Source organism: Gymnoscopelus microlampas (assembly GCF_963454915.1).
Source record: "Gymnoscopelus microlampas genome assembly, chromosome: 6".
NCBI lineage: Eukaryota > Metazoa > Chordata > Actinopteri > Myctophiformes > Myctophidae > Gymnoscopelus > Gymnoscopelus microlampas.
This window is the reverse complement of record NC_139943.1, coordinates 34,120,991-34,143,846: the sequence shown is the minus strand read 5'-3', so window position 1 is coordinate 34,143,846 and position 22,856 is coordinate 34,120,991. Positions and strand designations below refer to the sequence as shown.

The 22,856-nt window shown below is 40.9% G+C and overlaps 1 protein-coding gene across 1 annotated transcript; it reads left to right on the top strand.

Annotated features, from left to right (window-relative positions):
• Positions 1-4,886: 4,886 nt before the first annotated feature.
• Positions 4,887-22,731, top strand: LOC311046967 (nitric oxide synthase 1-like; the record flags this gene model as incomplete). Its single annotated transcript, XM_084059547.1, has 26 exons — positions 4,887-5,390; positions 5,563-5,730; positions 6,141-6,283; positions 6,604-6,766; positions 8,240-8,331; positions 9,296-9,437; positions 9,530-9,669; positions 10,301-10,475; positions 11,520-11,621; positions 12,588-12,782; positions 12,934-13,022; positions 14,249-14,393; positions 15,395-15,499; positions 15,925-15,983; positions 16,081-16,188; positions 16,561-16,735; positions 16,876-17,011; positions 17,136-17,214; positions 17,398-17,591; positions 17,799-17,968; positions 18,562-18,772; positions 20,560-20,647; positions 20,837-20,955; positions 21,247-21,395; positions 21,788-21,982; positions 22,588-22,731. 26 exons carry the CDS (start codon positions 4,887-4,889, stop codon positions 22,729-22,731), a joined length of 3,990 nt encoding a protein of 1,329 aa, XP_083915673.1.
• Between the last annotated feature and the right edge of the window lie 125 nt (positions 22,732-22,856).

The following is a 22,856-nucleotide window of genomic DNA, read 5'->3' as shown; positions in this document are numbered from 1 at the left end:
ATGGACGTATTGGTAATGTTAATGATTACATACCAGAGGTTGATAATGTACCTCCCAGAAATAATTTAGATACTTCAGTAAATAAATATGGAGATGTTTTAATTGAATTTTTGAGAGATGCAAAATGCTGTGTGTTGAATGGGAGAATGCCAGGTACTGATAATTTCACCTCAGTCTCCACCAGAGGGAGAGCTGTGGTAGATTACATTATTGTCCCCCATGAAGGATTACATAATTGTAATATGTTTATTGTTTGGACCCCAAATGAGTTATTGGAGAGTTTAGGATTAGAGGCTATTTCTTTATTGGGAGACAGATGTAAAATGCCTGATCACTCTATAGTGATATCATTTCAGATGAGATTTAATTTTAATAAAGACGTGCAAGTACCCGAGAGTCAGACAACAACTTTAAGATCCCAAATAAGAAGATTCCCTAAACTGTTTTTGTCTACTAATGCTTGTAATATTAATTTATTGGGGCTTACTGATCAGCTGAAGTTAAACACAAATGACCAAGTTCATATGGACGTTTGGTATGATAACTTTTGTGAGTGTTTATACACAGAATTGGATAAATGTGTTAAAATCAATACTCAAAAAGGGTCAAGAAGAATATGTAAACCATATTGGAATCAGGATTTACAAAGGCTATGGGACCATTTAAGAGTAGTATAAAATAATTTCTTAAAGTGTAAAAATAAAGATTTGAGAGGGGATTTGAGAAAGGAATTTAAAAAGTGTCAAGGTGAATTTGATAAAAGGTTACGTGCAGTGAAGCATAAATTCAACAGAGGAATGTCATTGCATATTGAACAACTACAAACTCATAACCCCCAGAAATTTTGGAATGAAATTAATAAATTGGGTCCCCGTAAAAAGAAAGAGATTCCTATGGTTGTAACATTGGAAAATGGGGAATGTTGCTCTGATGTAGGAATAGTGCTACAAAAATGGGAGAAGGATTTTACAGATTTTTTTTCTGGGTGTAATCACTCTTTATTTGATGATTCTTTCTTGAAAGAAGTTAGCGGCCGAAAGAGAATAATGGAAAGTGAAATGAGTTCAGATACTTATAATTGTAATTTCTATTTAAATGTTAATGTCACTATTGAGGAAGTAAAGAGAGTGGTAGAAAAAAGTAAATCAAGAAAAGCTACTGGAATTGATGAGATTTCATATGAGGTACTGAAATCACCCGAGTTGTTACCAATTTTGTTTCAATTGTTTCAAACCTGTTTCGATAGTGGTATTGTTCCTTCCCAGTGGTATAAAACAATTATAAAGCCTATTCCAAAGTCCTCCAAGAGTGACCCCAAACTACCGCTTAGTTATCGAGGCATTAGTCTTATTAGTAATGTTTATAAATTATATTCTTCACTTTTAAATAATAGACTTACAGATCATTTTGAAAGGTCTGGCCTACTGGTTGATGAACAGAACGGTTTCCGTAAAGCAAGATCTTGTGTTGACCATATCTACTCAGTTACAGTACCACTATTGTACGAGCAAGGCTTCAAGAAAACAAATCAACATATGCATGTTTTATTGATTTTCAGAAGGCCTTTGATTGGGTAAACAGAGAGCTTCTTGAATACAGTTTAATAACATCAGGTGTAAATGGGAAATTCTATGCTGCCATTAAGGCTCTTTATCGAGCACCTATTGCTTGTGTTCAAGTGAATAATTTTAGAACAGGATGGTTTCCTACACACTTTGGTGTGAAACAATGAGATGTTTTATCACCAACACTGTTCTCCATGTACGTTAATGATTTGGCTCTTAAGATCAGAAACTCCAAATTGGGGGTTACAGTAGCTGATATGACTGTAGGTATACTTTTGTATGCCGATGACATAATTCTACTAGCAGATTGCTAAAAGGATCTGCAAAATATGTTGCAAATATGTAAGTTGCAACACAATTCAAAATAGAGCTATACGTTCATTTCTTGGAGTTCATAAGCTTATGCCAATTTTGGCTATTAGCGGAGATATGGGATGGACGCCAGTAAATATCAGACATAAAGGTGAGATGTTGAGACTTTGGAATAGGCTTGTTAAAATGTCTGACGACAGAATAACGAAAAAGATTTTTAATTGGGACATTTCTAATGGTTACCCATGGGTCACTGAAGTAAAATCTTTATTTTTTATAAATAATTCTTTGTTCATTTATTTAAACAGATTATCTTGTAATGTCAATGACATGCAGAATTACATGTTTCTCAAATATAAAGACAGTTCGTCGATTGACTTATGGTGCAAACCAAAATTAAGAACATATCGTCTCATTAAGAAGGATTATAGTCCTGAACCATATGTCATGCAGAATGTATCTAAGAGTCAAAGGTCGTTGTGTGCACAGTTACATTCTGGGACCTTACCATTAGCTTTAGAAACAGGTAGATTCATTGGTATGCCTGAGGAGGACAGAATTTGTTTACTCTGTGACTTGGAGGAAATTGAAAGTGAGATACATTTTTTGTATTGTCCTCTCTATGATGAGATAAGACAACAATTATTTTCTAAAATGACATCTATTTGTGTTAACTTTTTCTGGTCGGATGATTATGAAAAACTTGAATTGTGTTTTAGTAAAGGTATTTTCCTTTTGGCAGCTTTTATAAGTAAGGCTTGGGAAAAAAGACAGAGTGTTCTTTATGTTTGAAAAGAAGAAACAAAAACGTTGTTATAGTGTAATCCTATGTAATGTAGTGATTTATATATTTTTACATGTTGTGTCCTGTAAGTCCATGTGGGCTGGGCTCCTTTTGGTGTATGACACAGAAATAAAGAATCTAATATGCAACTCCAGCAGCCCCAGGCTGTGCATTTCTCCCACCATATCAGAGATTATGGCAGGACAGTCGATTTTAAGAACACACTGTAAAACAGTCATTCAGTTATTTGACCCACACTGTTGTAAATATGACTAATGTATAAGACGTTTATGATCCAAATTATTGCCAGGAAAACATAGAAATAATGTTAAAGACCTGATGGAGAGGTTTTAAACTGGTTACGTTTTCTGACAGTAGCAGAAATGAAGCAACAGAAAAGCTATAATCTGACATGGTGTTGAACAGAATAATCCATTATTATGATGTAACGGTGGCGTTTGTATCAGCATGTTACCTGCACATGTGGCCTTCTAGCGCCTTCCTGTATCTTATTTTCAGAATGTTTCAGGATATTTAGCTATAATAAGTACAAATATATGCAATTCTAAGAAATACAGCTGTGACTACACTGTTGAAACCAGGCGACTTTGTACACGTCACATGAGAGTGTTGAGAGAGTTGATTGATTCGATCAGATAAGGACAGTAGCCACTGTTAGAGAACAGTGCTGGAGCCTGAGTTGCATCATTTAAGACAGTACCAAGTCACATGATTAATCAACAGAAGGTTTCACCCACATGGGTATACCAAACCCATATAAATAGAGAGGATGCTCACTAGTCAGTACAAAGTGTCCTAAAGGCATCAGTGTTACTAGTTGACAGGGTGTTATTGCTGCGTTCGCCATTTTCCATTGCGAGCTCCGAGAGACTGACGGTAAGAATTGACAGTGTTTACACAACGATGAATGTATGTGTTTCTGATATGTTTTACAGTGTTGTGTGTATATTTCATGTCAGTAATTTGTTGTTGAGTTGTTGTTTATGTTTCCTTTCCTAGGTTTGAGTTGTGTCCGCTAACTCTGTTGCTCCAATACCCTTTACAAGGGGAGATCTAATTAGTTGCATTACTTGTGCGACTGGCTAGATAAATTGTACAGTTTCAAACCTGTCAGATCATTCTACTGAAACCACACTCTTCTAAGGCCAGCTGTCACAGTAAGTTTCTTCATGCTGTTCAGACTGATATGCATTCATGAAACTTTATTTGTGTGAACTGAGCACTGAATGTTACCCATGCTCTTTTTCAGCACTGTCCTGCTTTTTGTTTATTAACTTTGTCTCACTATTTAGATGCTAGGCCTACAAGCTCATAATGCGACGCATTGTGAGCTTGTAGATCTGCTATTTTCAAAAGATTTTTATACATTTGAAAACTTGTGAAATGGGACATTCTGCATAAGGAGTACTTTCTACTGTTGGTACTTTAAGTACATTTTGATACCAATACTTTAGTAGTTTTAAGAAAATGTTTAATTCCGGACTATTTCTTGTTACAGAGTATTTCTACATGCAGTATTGATACTTTTACTTTTTTGCCAGTGGAACTAGAGAAGTAACACCTTGGTTAAGCCTCTGAATATTGCCTACTCTTTACTGTAATCGGCTCCTGAATAAATTCAATGAGCAATTATTTTAGATTTCTTGACCACCTTTGGAGTTACATCATGACAAGGTAACTACACAACCAAAACCTCTACCAAAGTGGTCTTGCCCTTTAAGATTGATCCAGGCCCTATTCTGGACACTGTGGTACAGATGTCGAGACAAAAATAAAGGCCCACAGGGGGCATCAAATAGATCATGACAATATTCCTCATCGGTCTCCAATACATCTTCATGACCTGGTATTATCACCCCTTCTGAAAGCAGTCTGAGTGATGCCTTATTTAGTTGTGCGCCGGCGTCCTGCACCAAAAATAGCCAACCTTCAAGCTCCCAACAAATGCACTGGGACACGTTGTGAGCTTGTAGATCTGCCATTTCCGGTGAGGGACATGATGCGCAACTGAGCATTAATCAGGCTTTGACTCGCATGCCCTTTTTAGCTGATGATAAATCAGCACTTTGTAAACAAATAATCCTGTAAAGGCAATTTCCTCCAAAACTAATACTCTTCTCCCCCTCCTCTTCCTACAGAGCCATATCCCTGGGGACGCACAATCTCCGCACTTACATACACACGTCAGAGCACACACCGGCACCATGCATAAGTCGGAGCCTACAGTCTGTCGGCTGCAACCCAACATCATCTCGGTGCGCCTGTTCAAGAGGAAAGTGGGCGGCCTGGGCTTCCTGCTCAAACAGAGGGTGTCCAAGCCACCCATCGTCGTGTCGGACCTGATCCGTGGCGGTGTAGCCGAGGAATGTGGCCTGGTGCAGGTGGGAGACATCGTCCTGGCCGTCAACAACAAGCCCCTGGTGGACCTGTCCTACGAGCGGGCGCTGGAGACCCTGAAGAACGTATCGACCGAGAGCCACGCCGTGTTGATCCTGATGAGGGATGCGGGTGGCCGCGGGGTGCTGGTCAACGGGGTGGAGGACAACAATGAGCTGCTGAGGAGCCTGTGTTTGACTTTCAGGGACCTTGGTGTGGGAAACGACACGCCTCCCCCGCAGGTGTTGGATAATGATGCCGGCGCAGGTGAGGAACCAAAGAAGGAACCCACGCCAACAGAGCACACCGATCCTCCTGCTGAGAACGACATGGTAGGAAACTAAATGATAAACTTTCTGTTTCTGGCAAGTAACTCTGGTTGAGAAGGCCATTTTATCACCTCAACAAGGGACTATTGTGCCTTGAGCTGCCTGGAGAAGTGCAGAATGTTCAGTCAGTCCTATCAGTCCTCGAGTTCTCTGACACCTTTGATGATCCATTCAGGATCAGAGAACAGGCTACCGTGCCAGACAGTTCCCGTTCCCGCAGCTCTGTTCCTCCCCGCAGCTTCCAGGTCACGGTCCAGAAATCAAAGGCCCAAAGTTCCTGATGGTCAAGAACTTGGAAACTGGCAACGTGTACAATGATAACCTCCACCAGAAGTGCACCGAGGTGAGATTATGCTACAAACTACAAAGCAACATTGTTACCGGGTGCATATCTTTCTATAGGTTGGGTGGCCTACCCATTCTGCATAATGAATACTTTTTACTTTTGGCACATATTTTGATGCCAAAACGTTTGTACTTTCACTCAAGTGAATTTTGATTAAAAGTACAAAACCTTTACTTATTAATTTTTTACAATGTTGTATTGATATTTTCACTTTTAAGTACTTTTTCCACCACTGCTCTCTATAAAAGAAAGAATAGTCATTGTGTGTATTGTGTGTAATGTATTTCTCTATGAAAGACAGAATAGGCACCTCTGTAATCTATGAAAGAAGGAATAGTCATCATGTGTAATGTGATGTCTATGAAAGAAGGAATAGTCATCATGTGTAATGTGATGTCTCTCTCCAGATGCCTGTATGCGCCAAGGAGGTGTGTTGGGGTTCAAAGATGATGCCCCAACGGCAAAGTTACTGTCTCCGCATGCGAACCCAAGACGAGGTGATCCCGCTGGCCACTGACTTCATAAACGAATACTTCACCTCCATTAAAAGGCAAGCACACAGCTTCATAGACCAATCTACCTCTCCATTAGCCCATTAAGACCTGAAGCCGATTCTACAAATGTTTTCTAAATCCCAACAGTATTCTGAAAAAACGTATGTTTCTATATCAGTGGCGCTCAATTTTTTTCATGTCAAGGACCCCCACAATTATATGTATTTGGCCGCCGACCCCCATCTCAAAATATTTGTTCCAGGGACCCCCAGAAGCAAAGATTTGAGTTCAAAAGGTTCGCTTTGATTTTCTATCACTTTGAATGACTTGTAACTGATTTTCTATGACTTCCATGGTGTGACTGTGCTGGGTTCAGGGCTGGCTCCAAGCCCCATGTGGAAAGACTGGAGGAGGTGATCAAGGAGATTGGGGATACGGGAACCTACCAACTGAAGAGCACTGAGCTCATTTATGGTGCCAAGCAAGCCTGGAGAAATTCTGCCCGCTGCATCGGGAGGATTCAGTGGTCCAAATTACAGGTGGGGCTACTGGTAACAGGCAGTGGTGTAAAGTAACTAGTCAATTTACTCAAGTATTGTACTTAAGTACAATTTTGAGGTACTTTTACTTTAATGGAGTATTTAAAATTACATCTCAGAGGCAAATATTGTACTTTTACTCCACTACAATTATTTGTAGACTTTAATTACTAGTAACTTTGCAGATATAAATGATTACATTATGAAACATACATTAACCACTTTAGCCTTATTTTATACCGAGGCTATTTGAAAATAGCTGATCTACAAGCTCACAACGTGTCGCATCGCGACACGTTGTGAGCTTGTAGATATGCTATTTTCAAAAGTTTAGTACTTTAACTTTTGGTACTTTAAGTACATTTTGATACCAATACTTTTGTACTTTAACTCAAGAACATTCTGAATTCCGGATTTGTACTTCTAACGTAGTACTTCTACATTGCAGGATTGATACTTTTACTTAAGTAAAAAACTATGAGTACTTTTTCCACCACTGGTAACAGGAAGAGTGGGCACTAAGGAAGAGTGTTTTGTCCAAAATGTTGAAACATTAAATATTTGGACAATATTTTTTACTTAATGTAAAGTATTCATGATTAGAATATGCTTAAACATTCGACAACTAAGGTCTAATATTTCTACAATTGCTACACATTGCTGCAAAACCTGTATATCCAGTCATTTTGGGCCATAAAAAAGAAGTTGAATGATAAAATTAAGTCTGATAATGATGTACCGTGCATGTGTCACATCAAGTATATTTTACATTACTTCAGACCATTTTTCAAATATTGTATTATTTTGGACAAAATAGCCAATTTTACATCGAGGTGCCCACTCTTTTTGTTTCCAGGCTACTACACAAACTACAGTAGCCTACAATTCAACTGTGCGCTCCATCTGTGCTTGGTTGGTTGGTTGGTTGTAGTCATTCTAGAGATATTGGTCAAAAGCTACCGTACTGCGATCAACCATAGATTTAGAACAGTATAGAATGGCCATTTCAAATAGCATGTGCTCTGCTTCTGTGTCAAAAAGCCAGAGGAGGTAACCAATCGTGCCTCTGTGGCACGTTTTTTTGTGTTACGGTGGATTGAATGGTATCTATAACAATAAGCGTTATCGGGTCCCCCAGCAATTAGGTGGCTGTGAACGTGGAAGTAGGGCACTTATAGATACTTATAGAGTATAGATACTCTGTATCTATTAAATCACTGTTATTTTTTGTGAAGCTGACTAAAGATTTCATGAATTCATAACGCTCTTTCCTTAAAATTAACTCGATGCTATAGTAGACTTTAGACTAGTGTTGTACACATCACATGGCTGATGACCCAACACAGTCACACATAAAAGTAAAATAAAAAGTTGAACCAATTCAGTTCATACCCAATGATATATTTCTGCTGTGTTTTAACCAGATTTGAGCTGCTCCAGAGTTTGTGCTTCATCAAGACATTTGTTTTTCAGGTGTTTGACGCTAGGGACTGCACAACTCCTCATGAAATGTCCAACTACATCTGCAATCACGTCAAATATGCCACCAATAAAGGAAACATTAGGTGGGAATCCTTTAGTAATGCTTTATACATCTCCCTTTTTCCCATCTGTCATTCCATGTATAGTATCTCATCAACTCCTCTCTGTCACTACCCTCTCTCAACCCACTGTCCATCTGTCAGCGTGTGCACCGTCTCTTAGCGCTTTCTCTGACACTGTGTATTGCCTCTCCCATGTGTCAGTCTCTTTGTGTACTAACCATTGTTCGCTGGCTTGGCAACACACCCCGCTAGCGAGCAGTCACGCTTGGCACACCCGCAGACAGTGTTGGCTCGCCCACCGGTGACACCTCACATTTACACTACTGGCTGACAGGGTCATTACTGCACGTGATATCCCTGATATCTACAGTATGTTGATGGGGGCTACTGTGCTGTAGCTAGCACGTCTGTCACTACTTTTGCCAGGTTTGATTCGGTCAGTAGCATAGTATGTGAAAGTTGAAAAGATGTTTTGCAAAAACATTCTAAAGCTTAGAGCTTTGACAGCCATACTTGGTTCTGCCATAGATCTTTTTAATTTTTTACCGTAAGGGTCCGTTTGGCACACTCTCCTTTGCACACTGTCAGAGTTAAATTAACATTTTACAGTGTCTCGAGTCGAGCTAAGAGATTTCTAGAAGTTGTTTGGTGCTGCATGTCACCACTGCCCTCACACCAGCTGTTCTTTGTTTTTTTACGATCTGCAATGCCATCAAACACGCTCAGATATGGTATGTCGGTTATCTATTTGCTCTGGTCCATAGCGCTAAGGAGAACGCTATGGACCAGAGCTACAGAGCTATTATTATCTCCGCCAGGCCGAAAGGCATGGCGAGAGAGTATGTTTTATTTTCTTTGCAATGTGAAAATCCCTAGCTAGCAAAAATCTAATCTACAGTAGTATATCATGTTCAGATATCAACATGCTAATGTGTGTGTGTGTGTGTGTGTGTGTGTGTGTGTGTGTGTGTGTGTGTGTGTGCAGGTCAGCTATTACCATATTTCCTCAGAGGACAGATGGTCTACATGACTTCCGGGTATGGAACGGTCAGCTAGTAAAGTACGCAGGCTACAAGTTGCCTGATGGAAAGATCATTGGAGATCCTGCCAGTGTAGAGTTCACTGAGGTAGGAATGATGGGTAGTTGCAGTGAAGTTGCAATAAAACATATTTTTGATCAATGTCGTCCGATCACTTCCCTTTTGGTCTCTGTCCTTAGCTCTGCATCCAGCAGGGATGGAAGCCCCCAATGGGGAAATTTGACGTCCTGCCCCTCCTTCTGCAAGCCAACGGGCAAGATCCGGAGATGTATGAGATCCCTCCAGAGGACATCCTGGAGGTGGACATCATACACCCCAGGTGAGTTTAAAGAATGTTCAAACATGTGCTTCACTCTTAAGCCATTAAGACCTTGAACACATCTGTATCATTTTAAGATTTCTTTGGCTATTCAAAAATAGCAGATTTACTGTACAAGCTCTATGAGCTTGTAAATCTGCTATTTTGGCTTTTTTTTTTTTCACTAGTCCTCATTATGCAGTGTCCTGACACTCAAACATGCACTGAATGAGCATCAGGACACTGCATAATGAGGATTAGTGGAACAAAAACTTTGGAGCTAGTAAAATAGGCGATTTTCGTTGTTACGCATTTATCTTAGTGTGTGTAAAAGGCCTGGCAGCAGCGTTTTGTATCAGTTGCAGTCTTTGTATAATTGCACTTGCTGATAAGTGAATAAAGTGCATTACAATAGTAAAATCTGGAGGAGCTAAAAGCATGGATGCCCTATTCTAGGTTTGCAGGGTAAGAAATGTATATTGTATATTCACTGAAGGAACACTCATAGATTGAACTTAATGCCTTTCACTGTTTTTTATCTCTGGGCCTGGGAATTTGTGAGACAACACTGTATTGTATTGGATTGAGTTGCATGTCACAAAACCCTTTATTCAGGTACAGTATGTTGAATAAACGTTGTTTCCTTGCCCAGGTTTGAGTGGTTTAAGGAGCTGGCCCTGAAATGGTTCGTTCTACCAGCAGTGTCCAACATGATGCTGGATGTTGGGGGAATTCAGTTCACTGCCTGCCCCTTCAGCGGCTGGTACATGGGATCAGAGATTGGTGCGAGGGACTTCTGTGACAGCTCACGTTATAATATTTTGGAGGTAATGTTTGTGTATAACAATCATTCTCAAACTGTTTTGGCTTCAGCACCTCCTTTCCCTGATTTCTACTGTAAATCCAAATGCCCCCCTTTACCCATCTACAACATTTTGCTTAGCAAAACTGCAATAGAAAACCACAGCTACAGTAGCACATGATGCTATGAATTAATAATAACCCTCTTTTGAAGAATATAACAGTACAACTAAGAAATTAATTGATTGAGTTGCAATTAGTGCCAGTAAGCCATGTAAGACCAAGGTACTCTTCATTTTCAAAGCCAATGTGTTCGACGTGCCGTGGATGGTATTTTTATGATTTTAACAACTCCACACATGAATGCCTTACACTAATCTAAATTTAGGACCCCCTCTAAAATGAGATGCTTCATCTCAAGGGGCTATCCTCTCAATAAATTCTGACCAAATCATATGCATTCTTATTATTCAAATCTTAAAAATACAAATATTTTTACATCTTATTAACGAGTACAGAAGAGTAAAATTATTTGGTTTTGGTTCCTCAACATTGTTACAGCAATAGCAACAATTAAAGAAATACAGTAATAAAGAATAGCAACAATAGTAATCAAAATAGCAAAGTATATTAGTCAGGGCACATGAGTCATAGCACACTAGACTACAGCATGTTAGCTAGGACACGCATTACAGTGTGCTCACATACTGTAAAGGATTTTAGAGCAATGCAGCATGACTTTGTGTTGGAGGCAATTTATTTTCATAACTGTGGCCAGTTCTGCTGTGAAAACAGCAGTACTGGCAAGAGTCAGGAGACCCAACACATTTGCATGTTGCATAGCCATAATTGCAAGGGGGAAATCTTTTATCTGGAGTTTGATGCTTTTCCTATTATTCTAATCACACCTAACACCTTCACCTCAAGTAGTGACAGATTCTACAAAGGCCTTAATGCAAACTATGATGGCCATCTCGCAACCCTCAGAATACTACAGAACATCATACTGTGTCATTGTCATATTACGTCTGCAATGAAATAATGCTGTCCTTACATTCCTTGCCATGTAGGAAGTAGGTATGAGGATGGGCTTGGACATCAGGAAGATCTCTTCCCTATGGAAGGACACAGCGCTGGTGGAGATCAACATTGCTGTTCTCTACAGTTTCCAGGTGGGCTCCTCTTCATTCAACTGATGAGATTTGAATGCGGTATTTGTAGCATTTATAGTGTAAACACAGGTGTCAGTATTATATTTGATCTTGTCATTCAGGCTCTGCTACTGTACATATTACTCCCTGCTCAACATAATTAGAAGACAGCCATTTCAGAGCACGGAGATAAAGCCCCCACCCCCGTTACAGTTATATAACCCACAGAGGAGGCACGTAACCCACTCCAGTGTCTCTGCCTGAACTTTGCTCACCGGCTACACATCATTTATGTCTTTGGTCAACATAACATTGCCTGATTCCCGTGGTGCAACACAGTACAAATACAGTTCAGAGGCGAATTCCAGCTAGTGGAGAACAATTTATAAATTCACAAGTTGACAAGTGTCAGCAGCACATACACATGCTCTCAGAATATAGAATACATAACATTAGCCTCATAGCATAATTGCCTATGTCACTTTTTGGTCAAATTGACATTTTTGCCGAGCGCTACTCTCCTATCGCTGCTGCATCATTGTGACTTATTGCCTATGTCCTAAGCCAATCAGAACGCTTGTTACATTCCAAAATGACTTAAGCAGAAAGTGCTTTTAAGTAAACTTTTTTACTTGGGCTAAATTAGTTTTTGAGTTTAACAAGAATTCTGATCTGTCTGAGAACATTGGCAATAAGGCAGAATGAATCAGCAGTGGTAGGAGAGTAGAGTTAGGCAGATATAAATAAAGGCAGTAAACATGACTTAGGCAAGATGTGTTTTTACTCATGATTGCCTAAGTCACCTAGATGACTTAGGCAGAAAGTGATTTTTTATTTGTTCCCTGAAAACGGAAAATGGAAAATGCTATGAGGCTAACGATACGTAACATTGGCAGATGTAATAATCTCTTCTGATGAATCATTCAGCTGAGAGCTCTCTGACAGTCAACAATCATACATGACATCCCTGCTGCCCTCTGTCTCCAGATATCCAAAGTGACGATAGTAGACCACCACACAGCTGCGGAGACCTTCATGAAACACATGGACAATGAGCACAAGCTCCGGGGAGGCTGTCCTGCAGACTGGGTGTGGGTCGTGCCCCCCATGTCGGGGAGCATCACACCAGTGTTCGGCCAGGAGATGCTAAACTATCACCTTACTCCCTCCTTCGAGTACCAGGTGAGGGAATGCAAACAGACAGTATAGTCATGAGGGATGGATGATTTGTCATGCTACAGTACATGTACAGGGTGTTTTTTTCGTGTGCAGTACTAGATACCTAGTTAAGCTTCACACCAGTGTCTCTGTGCCTTCTCCTTATCTGAAACAGACAGATGCCTGGAAAGACTATGTGTGGAAGGCAGCGAACAACGGAACACCCACCAAAAAGAAAGCCATTGGATTTAAGAAACTGGCCAAGTAAGAATGCACTCTTTTGATAAGCCACGGCAAAAATATAAAAGTGTATTTATATCGGATGCAAAGTTTGATTTGTGTTTATTTACTTGCATGGTTTACATGATGTGAATACCAAGCCATTTCATTCCGTCATCAACCATGACCGAAATAACAAACTTTGGGCTCACCTGCACAAGTGCTGAAATCTTTGCCACTGAGCACACATTCTGTTCTGATTCTGATTCTGATTCACACCTATTTATTCAGTGGAGAATTCAACTTTATGTCAACTGATTCACTGAATCAGTTGACATTTTTGAAAGAAATCTTGAGACCCACCTTTTTAGTATTGCTCTTACCTATAGAGCGTGCCAAAAAAACTGAAGGGGGCGTCAACAAGTGTCATTTGGTAGCGGCGGACATCTTTGGGGGGTATAAACAGGTTGACTTAACATTGCGCCCCCCCCCCCCAAGTATGTCTGTAGCTACTGTGCCATCCATCCGCTACATTTGACTTGATCTGCAGTGTCTGCTGAAATGAATCACATGACCGGGAGAAGCATCTGTGTCATTTTTAGATTTGACCTAAAAAGCATCATTTTACACTTTGGCTATTAAAAAATAGCAGATATACAAGCTCATAGCGCAATACCGAGTGCCACGCTATGAGCTTGTAGATCTGCTATTTTTGAGAAATCGTGAAAATGTGTGCAAATCTTTGAATATATATTTTTTAAAGCGAACATTTTTAACTCAAATCTTTGCTTCTGGGGGTCCCTTGAACAAAATATTTTAAAACGATTGAGAACCACTGACATAGTAACATTAGTTTTTTCAAAAAAACAGTTAGAATTTAGAAGACATTTGTAGAATCGGCTTCAGGTCTCAATGGGTTAAAGCCATGAAGCCAGACTTTTGCCAAGGCTTTTGCCATGACCGGGGCGGTTGTGTTCGCTCTCACATTTCTAGTTCTTCAATGATGCAGTTTCTCATCAGTTTTTTCCCCTCACATTCATTCACTACAGGGGAGTTTTTCTTTGCTCGCTCATGCTGTAATTGTGGGGTTCATGTAAATTAAAGAGTATGGTTTAGGCCTGCTCTTTGTAAAGCGTCATCATGAGAGCTTTCGTTGTGATTTGGTGCTATATAAATAAAATTGACTTGACTTTAATCTATTTCTATACTTTTTTCCATCTATCATTCTATACTCCCCCTTCCTCTCTGTCTCTCTCTCCCCTTCTCTGCAGGGCTGTGCAGTTCGCAAACAGGTTATTTGGTAAAGCAATGGCCAAGAGAGTCAAGGCCTCCATATTGTATGCCACTGAGACGGGCAAGTCCCAAGACTACGCCAAAACCCTCTGTCAAATCTTCAATCACGCTTTTGACGCAAAGGTACCATTAGAATACTCATGAGAGATGGGTAATGTCTACCTGTATTTGTGCTGTTGTCTGATGGGAAGGGGAGCAGTTGGATCTCGGTCTGGGCCCAGCCCCAGGGCCCAGACCTGGTCCTGAATCCGACATGGCCCAGCAAGTAGAATGAATAAAGGGCAGAGAGGAAGCAAATAAGGCTTTTGTCACATTTTCTTCTGCTCACATGCATGAAAGTGCGGCGCGTCTGAATTGAGATTCATCCAGCCAGGCATTGAGCTGTAGTTTAAGATGAGATCTGAAAGCACCCCTGGCGGTGTAAATGACTTTGGACGAAGAATAATAACATGAGTAGCTCTCTCAATCATGTAGTGTTTTGGCTCCAGGACATTTTGCTTCATTTTCCTTGTTCCCAATGTGATCAATCATGCAACAAGCGATTGTGTTGCATGCATGAGTGTGTACGCGTGTGTGTGGTTCTGGTTCAGGGACAGATGAGAATGCCTGGGGCCATTCCTGCTTGTCATGTAGATGAGGATAGTTGTCTCTTCACACTGATTGTGTGGCACACTGACATTATAGTGCTGAGTGCTAATTAATTATATGGAAGCAGCGAGTACATTATCAACTTGTTGCCTGGGCAGAGTGTTCATTACAGCATTGTGCGGTGGTCTTCAACGAAGACGCTCTGCAACAAAGTGTTGCAGATTCAACTTTTTCATAGATTTCATAGATAGCTTCATAGACTTGTTTGACAGCACTGTCAATGTGTAGCGTTGTGTTTGATTCATGTTAATGTGTATTTTCAGACAGTCAACCATTTAAACCCTCAATACTTAGAAAACTTGTACTTTGTCAGCTTTTCCCCCCTACACCAAACCTAGCCTTTGCAGAAAATAGCCGTTTTGTTGATTATCATATTATATTCATGTGTTATCTTTGAGGGACCCTACAACCCTTTTTTCTGCAATTACATTTTTTCAAATATGTAAAGAGCTTTTTTCTTCTTCTGTTGTCTGCAGGTAATGTCCATGGAAGAATATGACATGGTGCACCTGGAGCATGAGACATTGGTGTTAGTGGTGACCAGTACCTTTGGCAACGGAGATCCACCAGAAAATGGAGAGGTGTGTGTGTGTGTGTGTGTGTGTGTGTGTGTGTGTGTGTGTGTGTGTGTGTGTGTGCCTGCGTGCGTGCGTAAATTTGCAGTGGTGGACAATAGCAACGTATATTTACTTGAGTACTGTAGGCCTACTTACAGTAAGTTTTTTTTATTTTTTACATGAGTATTTGTATTTTGGATACATCACTGTAGCCTATTTCAAAGACAAATATTGTACTTTTGACTCAATTCTAATTCTAGGAAGGATAACATCTAGCATAACATTTGACTGTACGACCTGCACTGTTAACAAGCATGTTAATAAAGCTTTGTCCACCACTGAATATTTGCATGCATGTTTAACAAACCACACCAACATACCTCAGGATTCATACAACACATTGATTATGCATATGTATCAAAAACAACCTGTCGTTTGCATCTTTGTAGAAATTTGGAGCTGGCTTGATGGAGCTGAGCTGCCCAACACTTGACACAGAAGAAGTGAAGTGAGTTGAACTGTGTGGGCAGTAGTTGGTATGTGGAGTTTCAAGCTTTCAGTTCAGTTTCCAACCTCTTGTTTCTGTGTTTCCACCTGTCTTCTAGGTCCTACAAGGTGCGTTTCAACAGTGTCTCCTCCCACTCGGACCCTCGAAAGTCCTCCAGTGACGAGGCAGGTATGTTCGGAAGTACCGGACCCTTCGCCAATGTCAGGTAATCAAAACAGAAATCATGCATGGACCTCAATAGGTCATAGGTTGACTCATAGGTTTGGTATATTTGTAGTGCGCACCGCATCGCACCACTCTCAGAGTGTGATTCCATGTCCTACATTTCTCTAGGACATGGAATTATCTCAGAAAAAAACACACCTCTAACCCACAATCCCAATTTTAACCATTTAATGACCCTAAAACAGTTCTGTTGGAATTAAAACCTTCTTCAACATTCAAACTGTGTAAATATGGAAAAAAAACGAAAATCACAAAAAAAATAAAAGATTGCACTGTTTAAAAAGGGCCGACTTGAGGGCCATTTCTCTAGCCCCAGTCACCACTGATCTTCAGTCTTTCTTCCTCTTTGTAGGTACTCAGTGTTTGGCCTTGGCTCTAGGGCCTATCCACACTTCTGTGCCTTTGCCCACACTGTTGACACTCTGTTTGAAGAACTGGGGGGCGAGCGCATCCTAAAAATGGGAGAGGGGGACGAGCTGTCTGGCCAGGAGGAGTCCTTCAGAACCTGGGCCAAGAACGTTTTTAAGGTCGGTGCCTTACACACAGTCGCCCTTTGGGCTTCAGGTCTTTATGCTGATTACGGTCGTGGGGAAGTTCTGTGTTTTTACACATATTTTTTTACAGTGCACTCATCTTTTCCATGGCTTACTTTTGTTGCATGTCAAAGGCGGCCTGTGAGGTGTTCTGTGTCGGAGACGTGAACATGGACCAAGCAAACAACTCCTTGATCGTCAATGACCGCAGCTGGAAGAAGAGCAAGTACCGCCTGACCTACGTCAAAGAGGCCCCGGTCCTCACGGAAGGTACTCACTGGCCCAGTGATGACAAAACCACTATACACCATTGATTACTCGATTTTCAGGCAAAGAAATCTTGAGGTTAGAATACAAGGCTTAATGTGATAACTGTGAATGTGACTGCCAACAGCATTGTACGCAATTCACAAGAAGAAGGTGTACGGCGCCAAGATGGTGGAATCTCTAAATTTGCAAAGTCCTAAATCTGAGTAAGTTTATGGTTTCATGGGACTGGGATTTAAACATTTTCATGATGTGAAAACAAAAGAAGAAATTGAGTTGGTTACGCTAAACAGCAAATTGTGAAACATTATTTATCAAATAGCGCATTATAGCAATCTGGAAGGGACTGAAAATGGTGTGTCACTATTCACCCCTCTACTCTTTCACAGTCGTACCACTGCGTTTATTCGGCTCAACACAAATAACCACGAGGGCCTGAAATACCTGCCCGGTGACCATGTGGGCGTCTTCGCTAGCAACCAAGTGGACCTGGTGACAGCTCTCATAAAGAAGCTGGAGGATGGTCCACCCGCTGATCAAATCTTCCAATTGGAGTTCGTGGAGGAGAGGAACACTGCCTCGGGTGGGTAATGTGTCTGTTTGGCAGTGGTGTAAAGTAACTAAGTACATGTGCTACTTAAGTACAGATTTTCTTTTTCAGTTCCATTGTCAGAGTCACAGACTTGTAACGGTCAATTTAGAACCCCTAAAGGAACCCAGAGAGTCCCTGGAATCCACTTTGAGAACCACTGGTGTAATAAACTACCTTCATGTTCTTCTGTCACTACAGGTACGATCAGTAACTGGTCACCGGAAAGTCGTATCCCTGCCTGCACCATATTCCAAGCCTTCAAGGACTTCCTGGACATCACCTCCCCGCCCAGCCCTGTGCTGCTGCAGCAGTTTGCTAACCTGGCAACCGATGAGAAACAAAAGGAGAAACTAGAGCTCCTCAGTAAGGTAATTCATTTAGCATTCAGCTCAATCATTAGCGCTCCTTCTCCGTGCTCTCTCGTGGGCCATGCTCTTGTGTTGAACTTGCTGCAAGTTTTGAAAATAGGCAAATTGTTTGGTTTAGCTTTTTTTGTGAGGAAAAAGTTGTTTATTCTGTTGTATTCTGCTGGCAATTTGTTCAACAATTTGTTCAACATTACTACACTACAATTATTTGAAAACTTCAGTTACTAGTTGCTTTTAAGATTTTGATAAAACATACATTAACCACTTTAGCCCTATTTTATACCTGGGCTATTTGAAAATAGCCGATATACAAGCACACAACGCGTCGCATCGCGACACGTTGTGAGCTTGTATTTTCAAATATTTTAGTACTTTTACTTTTGGTACTTTAAGTACATTTTGATGCCAATACTTTTGTACTTTTACTCAAGTAAATTTAGAATTCTGGACTTTTACTTAACACGTAACAAAGTATTTTCTATATTGCAGTATTGGTACTTTTACTTAAGTAAAGAAGTTGAGTACTTTTTCCACCACTACCTGTGAGACCAAGTGACACCTCTGCAATCCCCCTTCCTCCTTGACCCCCCCAGGGCCTGCAGGAGTATGAGCAGTGGAAGTGGTACAACAACTCCACGTTGGTGGAGGTGCTGGAGGAGTTCCCGTCCATTCAGATGCCAACCACCCTGCTGCTCACTCAGCTGCCTCTGCTGCAGCCTCGCTACTACTCCATCAGCTCCTCACTGGACGCGCATCCCAATGAGGTCCACCTCACCGTGGCCGTGGTCTCCTACCGAACCCGAGGTACTATACCGTACGCACTGCCTCAATGCTGGAGCTATAGGGCTGTCGACGATCGTGACGTTTTACTGGACGATGAATTGTCATACAAATACACAGATGTAACATCATGCAACCCACAGAATCATACATTTAACTTAGATGGCACACCACTGGAGGAGGCTGGGGAGGTGGAGGGAGTTTTATAACAGCTGACAGCTGCAGGAACGCTCGATTTCTGTTTGGCTTTGTAAACAAAAATTGCACAGGCCAGATATGACAAATAACTTCAATATTCAAAGAAATGACTGACAATGATCGATACTAATAATCAAAATAAATAATGTAGGCCTACTATGCAAAATAGCCGATCTACAAGCTGTAGTGAGCTTGTAGATCTGCTATTTCCACTATTTTTGAAAATATTGGAAAGAGTATGAACTTTTTCAACTTGAAACGATTATGACGATTTTGCAAAAAATAGCGATTAGGCGATTATGTAATAATTATGACAGGCTTACCTGGGGCTCCGTGATCCATTCAAGAGTCACTCGAATACAAGCACTCTCCTCCTTCTGATTTAAAGTGCTACTTAGGTAAAATTCCTTTTACTGTGACTGATTGACAGGGGATGCTAGGTGTTCCCATTAAAGAAGTTTGCTTGCTCTCTTGCTCTTTTTCAAGGCCTTGAGGAGCAATTAATTCTGTTTGTCTGGCCTCCCTGTCAGGTTCCTACAGGGAGGCCTCAAATGGCTGTATTCTTGACATTCCATTAGCAAGACAATTAAGCTCGAGCACGGCCGATGGCATAGAGCAGAGTTTTTAAAATATAATTTAAATTTAAATCATGAGTGATTGATTATTATGATTTTTTTGCTGGCAGACAGGGTACCTCGTACCCGCACAGTGGTTCTTTTGATGTCACTGCTTGAAAGTCGCCACTGATGACTGAAAAAGTCAATTGAGTCAGCCTGTCTGAGGAAATATTCTGGTGGTTCAGAGGACTTATAGGCTTGAAAGTTATTTTGGCAACACCAGTCTAATCCATAGGGCCAACATGAGACCTGAAATTGGAACTACAGTATCTGGGGAATATCTATTGACTGTGTTTTGCCAGCAGGATTTGGTCCAATATATATTATATATATATATTTGTTTTTATCTCCAAAACACTGTGCTGTATGTACATACCACTTTGTTCTAAATGGTGTTTTCTATGCTGGCTCTCTCTCAAATGTTTACGTTAGCACATACAGTACGGTTTGACAAGGCTTTCACATCTACAGCATACATCTAATAGGTTGTACTTAAAAGCTTCCAAGCCCTTAGACTACCAAGCAGTGAGCAAACATCACCAGCTGCAACTCACTGCAACTAAAATTTGTCTTCATTTCCCCCTCTTTCCTCTTATTAGATATGCGTGCATGCCCATGAGTGTGCACTGATGACTATAAGTAGTTGATTTACAGTTATTTCCTCTATAGCGCAGATACATTGAACATTGCATTGTGGGTAGTCTACCTGTGTTCCAGGGTGTCCCCAGCAAAATTGGTTTAACCAGTTTAACCCGCATCGGCTATTTGAAAATAGCCCATCTACAAGCTCACAACGTGTGTGACGCGTTGTGAACTTGTAGATCTGCTATTTTCAAAACAATCTTGAGAAAATGTGGACATGTACCTATATTTCTGGTCCATGACCAAATATATCATTTCGTAAGCATGTCAAAAAGTTTGAGAACCACTCATTTAAAGGGTGCAAATGGGAGGAGTCAGGAAGTCTAAATATCCCGTTTGATAACTGTCATTCAGATGGAGAGGGTCCCGAACACCATGGAGTGTGTTCATCCTGGCTCAACAGAATAAAGAAGGACGAGATGGTGCCGTGTTTCGTCAGAGGGTAAACTTGTTTCTCTTAAGAATATATCCAACAATATATTTTGTGCTGTATTGTGTGGTTTGTCATTATGTGATTAATTAATTTCCTATTTCAGTCAGTTCTGTTAATTAAACCGATTAATTTTATTCATTAGCATCATCAATAATTGAAGGTTTATTTGGTTAAAGTCAGTTATGTTGATTCTTCTAGGGCGACGTCGTTCCATCTTCCCAAGGAGAACAAGTCCCCCTGCTTCCTGATTGGGCCAGGAACAGGCATCGCTCCCTTCAGAAGCTTCTGGCAACAGAAACTCTTTGAGCGCGAAATGGGTTGGTCTGATGCACTTTCAGAGACTAGTCCTACCTATTGTCACCTCACAGAGAGGTTCATGTGAAATCCACATCGTAAAATGATTTTAACACTATGCATGATGTGGTTGATTAAAATCATACCCGAGATGAAGTGCAAAGTGCTGCTACAGTGTGCATAATTGTGTAACAATAGTATTCTGATTAAATCTGAGGCACAATCTCAGGCCATAGTTAAACAAGACACTGTAAGTTAACTCATTGTTGCTGTACCATTCAGCAAAGTAAAGTCAAGGTATGTCCCCTCCCCAGGGATTGAGACGAGTCCCCTGTATCTGGTGTTTGGCTGCCGCCAGTCTGAGACGGACCACATCTACAAGGACGAGACCGTTGATGCCTTGAACAAGAAGGTGTTCAAGGGACTCTATACAGCCTACTCAAGAGAGCCCAGCATGCCAAAGGTACCACAACAAATTCAACGGATGATTGCGTTTGTCACAGATCTTTAGAATACTCTAAATGCTACAGAACATACTCGTATGAACAGGACACAGCATCCCCACATACAGTAGATATGAGTTAGTCAAGTGTTGATATTCCTTATCTTTTTCCATTTAATGGCCTCATCTCTTTTTAACTGTGTGGTGCCAGGTGCCAAAGACAAAATGCAGATGTTCAGCTCAAAAGTGAACAGCTCCACGCAAGGCGCAATTTCACTTCACTGTGTTTGATTCTCACTCTTTGTCCCCCACTCCCCCTCATCTTTCTTGCCTTGTCTGTCATCTCCTCTCCTTTCTCTTTGCTCACGCTTAATGCCCATGCACTCTGTCTCGCTCACTGTTACCTCCGTCAGAAATATGTCCAGGACGTGCTGCGCGAGCAGCTGTCAGAGAGGATGTACCACTGCCTGAGGGACGAGGGGGGACACATCTACGTGTGCGGGGACGTGACCATGGCGGATGACGTCCTGAAGACGATCCAGCAGATCATCAAGGTGCAGGGTAACATAAGCCTGGAGGACGCCAGCTTCTTCATGAACAAACTCAGAGTAAGGCTTGAATTACTCGATTGCACAATGATGTATCATGTAGGCATGAAAGATGTCCACCATATGCTGGCTGCCGTCACTGTCAACACATTATCACCCACTGGCTTCTCTACGTCAATGAGGGAAGAGAATGGGGGGTCCACACTTAACCAAGCACTTAGCCAAGCACTTCAATACACTACCGGCTTGTCAATTTGGTACATTGGTACTTTTTTTTGTTTTTGTGGAAGGAAAGAGTTAGAGGAAAGGGCAGAAGTTCTATATTCACACTGAACACACAAATATGATTGTAAGCTATTTGTGCACTGCTGACATTATTATAGTGCATGACATCATATGTCTGTATCCGTGCGGATATTTTAAGGTGAAAGGAAGAATAAATAAGAAGAATAAATACAAACATCTGAGGTTATGAACATTTATTTGTATTTTTTACAGTCAAAGCAAGTCAGAATCATAATATACAATGGTAGTCTGAAACAATTGAATTGTAATTTGAAAACGAATGTGTTTTTTTACCTAGTTCTTACCTAGTTTTACCTAGTTCAAAGCAACCATGTCATTCACCTTTCCTCCCTCTCTGCACCTCCACCTCCCACCACCAGGATGATGGACGCTACCATGAGGACATATTCGGTGTCACGCTGCGCACAAATGAGGTCACCAACCGACTGCGTTCTGAATCCATTGCCAACATTGAGGAGAGCAGCAAAAAAGACTCTAAAGACTCTAAAGACTCGGACGAGTGAGTGCTTTCTGCCATTGCTTTGTCTTCAGTGTGTTCTGCAGCTCCAGTATTTTCTACGTTTATTTGTTTATTATTTTTGTTAAGCTCTACACTGAAGGAATGACCTGTAGTGTTGGAAACACAGAT